General features: G+C 36.5%; 3 protein-coding genes across 4 annotated transcripts in view; 1 reads left to right on the plus strand and 2 right to left on the minus strand.

Moving 5' to 3' along the window:
• Positions 1-329, minus strand: part of LOC127085980 (protein MAIN-LIKE 1) — a 1,435-nt gene extending 1,106 nt beyond the window's left edge. Inside the window, exons 1-2 of one of the 2 annotated variants that reach the window (XM_051026588.1) lie at positions 204-317; positions 1-131 (exon numbers count right to left, since the gene is read on the minus strand). The exon at positions 1-131 is cut by the window's left edge and continues 475 nt beyond it. In XM_051026588.1, the coding sequence (XP_050882545.1) occupies positions 1-131; positions 204-263 (191 nt within the window). In that variant the 5' untranslated portion in view covers positions 264-317. Of the gene's footprint in view, positions 132-203 lie in introns of both variants that reach the window. The other variant, XR_007789362.1, reaches the window with a different exon arrangement.
• Positions 330-4,816: 4,487 nt separating this feature from the next.
• LOC127081754 (serine/threonine-protein kinase KIN2) lies at positions 4,817-6,404 on the plus strand. The gene is made up of 2 exons (XM_051021975.1): positions 4,817-5,727; positions 5,774-6,404. Exons 1-2 carry the CDS (start codon positions 4,874-4,876, stop codon positions 6,402-6,404), a joined length of 1,485 nt encoding a protein of 494 aa, XP_050877932.1. The 5' UTR covers positions 4,817-4,873.
• Positions 6,405-6,808: 404 nt separating this feature from the next.
• On the minus strand, positions 6,809-7,336 carry LOC127081755 (uncharacterized). Its single transcript, XM_051021976.1, has 2 exons — positions 7,164-7,336; positions 6,809-7,084 (listed from the first exon to the last, which is right to left on the minus strand). The coding sequence occupies exons 1-2, from the start codon at positions 7,302-7,304 to the stop codon at positions 6,809-6,811; spliced, it is 417 nt and encodes a 138-aa protein (XP_050877933.1). The 5' UTR covers positions 7,305-7,336.

A 7,336-nucleotide genomic window follows, 5' to 3' on the forward strand; every position in this document is an offset into this window, starting at 1 on the left:
CTTGAATCAATATTCAAACAACCTATTTTTGCCACATTGGAAAAACCGGCTCGTTTCAAATACGGTATAATTTCCGGACTAGGTTTGAGTTGAGTATAAGAATGCACTCTAAACCTTGTATTGCGGCGTGTCTGGACATGTAAAAATAAATAAACATGACATTTAATTAAAAAAAAATAATTTGAAGTAACATCAAGACTTACATATTCTTCTATGTTTGCATGTGTTCCACGATGTCTTTCTTTCATCCATAACAAGTACATTTCAAATATGAAAATTGATATTCTTTTAAAGTAAATGAGTTAGAAAGTTTGAAGATGAGTGATTGTGAAAAGAAAGAGTTGTAAAAGAGTGTTATTTATAGAGTAATAAATTTGTGACAGCAAGGACATGCACCATTCAATGGCCGAGGGCCCTCATTGAAATACTCTCTCTGCCTTTCATTGGCCGATAGGCCTCATACCCTGTCTTTCATTGACCGAGTTTGAAAACACTCCTCTTTCAAAAAGTTCAAACGTACTCAACCTTTTAAATGTTGTGTTTTAGTATTCCAATGGAACTACTAGGCACTACCCAACACATACTGCATTGACAGACTTTAAGCAGAACTTTATCACGGTATACAACAGTAAATATAAAAGGACGAAAAGATAAAATGTGAGTTAAAATGTTCTGACAATTTGGTTTTTTTTTTTAACATCGATGATATATATATATATAATATATATATATATATATATATATATATATATATATATATATATATAATATATATATATATATATATATATATATATATATATATATATATATATATATATATATATATATATATATATATATAAAAGTAAAAATGTTAATTAATCATTAATTAAATATAATTTAATGGTTAATTAAGTAAAAATATCAATTAACCATTAGATTATATTTAATTTAAGGGTTAAATACACTTTTCCCCCCTGTAATGTTAGCGAGTTTAGGATTACCCCCCTGTAAAAATATTTTTTGTAAACCCCCCCTTATGTTATGTAGATTCCTTCATAGAACCCCCTAATATCCAGGTGGCATGGAATCTAATATGAGGTCCTACACCTGGCATATTTTTAATTTTGTTAAAGTGATTATGTGTCATTTTACACTTTTTAATTTCAAATACCCCCTTAGAAAATTAGGGTTCTGAACATAGCAGGGAAGACGAAGACGAAATTTCCAGGGGAAGACGAAGACGAAGAAGAAGAATGCAGGGAACGAAGCAAACGAGAAAGACGACCGCAGTGAAGACGAAGATGAAGACAACCTCAGCGAATACGAAGAAGCGATCCAGCTCAGTGAAGACGAAGATGAAGACAACCTCAGCGAATACGAAGAAGCGATCCAACTCAGTGAAGACGAGCTCAGTGAAGTGTCCAAAGTCCGAGGTTAGTAAAAATTTGAAGTTCATCAATGTCGTAGGGTAAAATTTTGAAATCAACAATCTTTGACATGTGGGTATAATATATTGACAGGATTCACAACACTTTAGTGTTACACTCCACCATGGGGGTGAATTTTACAGGGTTTTTGAAGAAGAAATTATATACAGAGGGGGTACGGATACGACAGTTAATGGGATACATGTTTCAAATTGGAACATGGATAACATTGAGAAGTTGTTGAGTAGGTTAGGGTATAAGGCTGATTGTGTTAGGGTATGGACAAAAGTTTTAGAAATTCAAGATGGTTTTTTTCTGATTAGGAAAGATGATGCTGTTGATGATTTTGCTCTATACTTTAGTGCAATGAATGTGAAAGGAGATTTGTATGTTGAACATAGTACTGGGAACATGGACCCTGCTGATAGGGAACCTAAATGTGTGAATGATGATGACCACCCCCCTGATAATGGAATTGATGGGTTAGATGAGGAGAAGGTAGAGGGGTTAGATGACAGTGAAGATGAAAGAGCTACTGCTTACTTTGATGGTTTTGAAGGAATAGATGTTACTAAGCCTATTAGGTGGGAGCCCAATAACAGTATGGAGGAGCCCAATAAGAGTATGGATTCAGATGATGTATACTATAGTGATGAGTTGAATAGTTCTGACCCAGATGATTCTTGTGATGAAGAAAGGCCCAAGTATGCTAGGTTTAGGAAAGAGCATCTAAACAAAGACTTTATATTCAAGTGGGGTATGGAATTCAACACACTTGATGACTTTAGGGCAGCTATCCGTGAGTGGTCAGTGCTTAATGGGAGGGAAATTTCTTTTGTGAAAATGAGGGAGATAGGGTAAGGGTGGTGTGTAAGCATAAATGTGGGTTTTTAGTCTTATGCTCTAAGGTGGGCCACAAGGAGACTTTTGCTATAAAAACACTTGTACATAAGCACACATGTGCTAGGGTTTTGAACAACAAGTCTGCTAGCTCAAAGTGGGTGGCCAAGCATGTGGTAAAGAGGATGCAAACTTCTGATACAGTCAGGATAAGAGACATCATCCAAGATATGAGGCAAACATATTCTGTGGGTATTACTGTTGCAAAAGCATGGAGGGCTAAGCTAATTGCCAAGAAGATAATTGAAGGTGATGCTGACAATCAGTATGCTTCCATATGGAGGTATGCAGAAGAACTAAGAAGGGTAAACCATGGCAACACTGTGAAGATAAATGTAGAAAGACCTAGTCCATCCATACAACCAAGGTTTGGGTCATTTTATTTCTGTTTTGATGGCTGTAAGAAAGGCTTTATTCATGGATGCAGACCATTTGTGGGGGTTGATGGATGTCACTTAAAGACCAAGTATGGTGGACAGTTACTTATTGCTGTAGGCAGGGATGCTAATGATCAATACTTCCCTTTGGCATTTGGTGTGGTTGAAAATGAAACAAAGGAGAGTTGGAGATGGTTTATACAACTACTAATGGAGGACATTGGTCAGGATAGAAGATATGTATTTATCTCTGATCAACAGAAGGTATGTATTTAACTCTATCTTTCTGTTGCAAATTATTCTATTCTCTAAATGTTGAAAAAATTTCTATTTTGTATCAGGGACTTGTGGCTGTATTTGAAGAATTGTCTGATACTATTGAGCATAGATTATGTCTTAGGCACTTGTATGCTAATTTCAAGAAAAGGTTTGGTGGAGGAGCCCTTATTAGAGATTTAATGATGGGAGCTGCTAAAGCCACATACTATCAGGCATGGGTCCAAAAGATGAATGAATTGAAGAATGCAGATCCCAATGCTTGGACTTGGTTGATGGCTGTTCCTACCAAAAGCTGGTGTAAGCATGCCTTTTCTTTTTACCCTAAATGTGATACATTGATGAATAATATCTCAGAGTCTTTTAATGCTACCATTCTAGCTGCTAGGGACAAACCTATACTCACAATGTGTGAGTGGATAAGAAAATATCTGATGAATAGGTTATCCACCTCTGCAAGTAAACTAGAAAATTGGCCACATAAGGTGATGCCAATACCTAGGAGAAGGTTAGATAATGAGGTGTTCAATAGTGGTCATTGGTTGCCAACATGGTCAATTGCTGAGACTTTTCAGGTTACACATAGTTACAACACACATGAATTTATTGTTGACATTGCTAAAAGGTCATGTAGTTGTAATTTTTGGGAATTAGTAGGAATTCCATGTAGGCATGTTGTAGCTGCTCTGAGTTATAGAAAGCAAAACCCTGATGAATTTGTTGATGCTTGTTACACAAGAGAAAAGTTTGCACTATGTTATGGATTTTCAGTAAGTCCAATCAATGGTCAAGATATGTGGCCAGAAGTTGAGATGGAACCACCTCTACCACCTGCATATAAAAATGGTCCTGGTAGACCTAAGAAGATTAGGATAAGAGAAAGTGGAGAGGATGGTGCAAGGAAGAGAAGATCTGGTGTTGCATATAAGTGCACCAAATGTGATAATTTTGGTCACAATGCTATGACTTGTAAGGCTACCACTCAGGATCCCAATGCACTTAAAAGAAAGGTAATTCATTGTGATATACATTTTGTCTTACATTCTACATTCTGTCTTACATTCTTCATTGTGATATGCATTGTGATGACAACCATACATTGTGTCTTACATTGTAGAGAAAACCTAAAAAGGACATGTGCCAACTGCAACTGATATGCCAACTGCAAATGATATGCCAACTGCATCTGATATGCCTGCCCCAACTGCAACTGATATGACTGTTCCAACAAATGTGCCTGTTCCAACTGATCCACAGCCTCCAACTGATATGCCTGTTCCAACTATTATGAGTCAAACAGGATCTAGTGTGGCTGCCTCAATCACAAAACAATCCAGAAAAAGGGTTGAAAAAAAACCTATCATCAAAAGAAGGCAAAGTGAGAGGATCAAGTTGAGTTGGTTTAAAAGACCCATAACAGGTGAAGGAATATCTAGTGACAAACCAATTACCCTACCAGAAAATGAAGACATACCCACTTCAAAATGAGGGACTGATTATTATGTTTCTGCTATGTATTTTGTAATCCTTTTGGAAAACTCTTTTGTAATGCCAACTGATCTTTGAAGACATGTATTTTGTAATCCTTTTGTAACAAACATATGCACTTACTGTGATGATCAATTCTAATGTATCAGTTTAACATTATTGGTGTGTATTGTCTATAAAACACAATGGCTAGTCTGTCACATTTTTTTCTTGTTTTTCATAAACCATGAATTCTGCAGAGAGCCATGGCTAGTATGTGCACTAATATTACAACAAAACCATGAATTCAAAGTGTATATACTAAGAAAAGTTAGGATGGGGCTAGTCCATTTGTTCTGCTTCCTCTACAGTTTTTTTCATAATCTTCACTACAGTTTTTTTCATCTTAAGAATCCATTGCTTCCTCCTTGTAAAGTTAGGATGGGGCTAGTCCATTTGTTCTGCTTCCTCTGGTTTTGTCACCTCATGCTGATTTTATCATCAGGGCATGGAAGCGGGTACCAATCTAACTGTCCACCCTCATTCACTTGTGGAAATCGTGGAATTTTTCGTTACCCTTTCACTAAGGCAGAACAACCCGACTGTGGCTTGATATTCATATATGGTTGTGGTGGAAGTTATTATTCACCCAAATTGATCCAACTGGAGAAGAATGCAAAAAACACAGAGCTAACTGCTGTCATTGACCAGAATACCATTACGCTTTCTGATCCAGATTTTTACAAGCGTTTGCAACATAATGTTTGTGACACTTTGAACCACAACTACACTCTTCCTCCCCCTTCTCCTTTGGTTTCTTTTTATATAAATTATAATGTAACTCTCTTCCAGTGCAACCATAGCCACAATTTCAATCCCCCTTCAGAGTATTTTAAATACAACTGCCCTTCCTTCGATATCTATTATGACAGAAAGCAGCATTCCAATGTTACTAAAGAGAAAGCGCGTAGTTTTTTCTCATCCTGCTCCCTACTTCAGTTTCCATCTAAAGACTTGACTGATACCGAAAACATCTTATCATTTGTATCTGGTCAGATGGTTGTTAAAATAGTATTATCTGCTGATTGTGAAGAGTGCTGCAACCACAGAGGAGGCCAATGTAGACTTAATGCAAACAATAAGTTCTACTGTCACAATGGTACACTTCAGATGAATTTCTCAGATCATATATTCCATTTGTTGATGTACGGTTTACTTATAAAGTTACTTTCAAAATGGCTTCTGTTGCAGAGCCGAAGAATAAGAGAAATTATTTTAAGCTGCTACTTGGACTTGGAATAGGTAATATATAACTAATAATGTTTTCAATACATAACCAAGATGTACTTCACATCACAGCGATGAACTATTGCTTGTATACGAATATGTTCCAAACCACACTGTTGATTTTCATCTCCAAGGTGATCTAGCAAGAATAGACACACTGCCTTGGCATATCAGGATGAAAATTGCCATAGAGACAGCGAGTGTATTGGCTTATCTGCATGCTTCTGGCATCATTCACCGTGATGTGAAAACCAAAAACATTCTCCTTACAAACAGCTTCAGTGTCAAAGTTGCAGATTTTGGTCTTTCAAGACTATTCCCCCACGATATCACTCATGCATCCACGACACCACAAGGGACACCAGGTTACGTTGACCCGGACTATCATCAATGCTACCAGCTTACTAACAAGAGTGATGTATACAGTTTTGGTGTTGTGCTCGTTGAGCTAATATCATCTAAGCTTGCTGTTGATATGAACAGGCATAAGGATGAGATTAACTTGTCAAACCTGGCCTTAAAGAAGATCCAGAAGGGTGAATTTACTGAGCTGGTGGATCCAAATCTTGGTTTTGATTCAGACAATGAGGTTAAGAGGATGATAGTTTCGGTGGCAGAGTTGGCTTTTCAATGTTTGCAAAGGGAAAAGGAATTGAGACCTTCCATGGATGAGGTTTTGAGATAGACTAATCTTACAACAAAACCATGAATTCTGCAGGACCTAAAGAAAAAGCCAAAGTATTTAATTACATTCACCTTGAATTCTGCACTGAAAAAGTTTAAGAGATAGACTACATTAATATATTTCAATTTATTTATATGTTTACTATGTCATATTTTCTTTAGAATTACTGACTATAAAATTGTTCTGTAGTTTTCTGATGATTTTGCAATTTTGCTCTTTCATTATGATATAACTTTTTTCTGTCATTATTGGTAGATTGAATGCTGAAAGTTTAATCAAATAATGATGCTGCACTGACAGTTTAAGATTGATGAACAGATTACATTTCATTGATGAACACATTACAAGTTCAACATTACATTGCTGAAAAACACTAATGACATAACAATTACATGACAGACTCATTAGACTAACTTAACCATAGCTGCTATCAACATCCATGACAGACCAATTACAAACATTAACCATAAATTTTTCCTCTTTTCCATTGCAATCTTTTTCTTCAGTTTTTCTAACTTGTTAAGCTTTCCGACTCTGCAATCTATCTCCTCAACAATCTCTTTAGCAAATTCAATCAAATAAGCCTTGTTGACTTCACATTGGCGGCATCCGGACGGATTGGTTTCTTTCACTGCAAACTCACTGACCAAATCATCCCACAAAAATAAACCGCACCCATTCTGCAATTTGAGACAAACACCACCAACAATTAATTTCGAAATCAAACTCAAAATAATAAAATGCTTCAAAATTGCTCACCATATTATTCCTGCATTTCCAAAATTTGCGACCGGGGTTTTCAATTGACTTGGAGACCAACAACTTCATGGTTTCATTGCATCCACATCTTGGTAAGCCGTTTCCAACTTCACTCGTGGAAGATGCCTTGCTGCCACCCATAACCCAGATGAAGGGGACACGGACGAAGATGA

Source organism: Lathyrus oleraceus, chromosome 5 (assembly GCF_024323335.1).
Source record: "Lathyrus oleraceus cultivar Zhongwan6 chromosome 5, CAAS_Psat_ZW6_1.0, whole genome shotgun sequence".
NCBI lineage: Eukaryota > Viridiplantae > Streptophyta > Magnoliopsida > Fabales > Fabaceae > Lathyrus > Lathyrus oleraceus.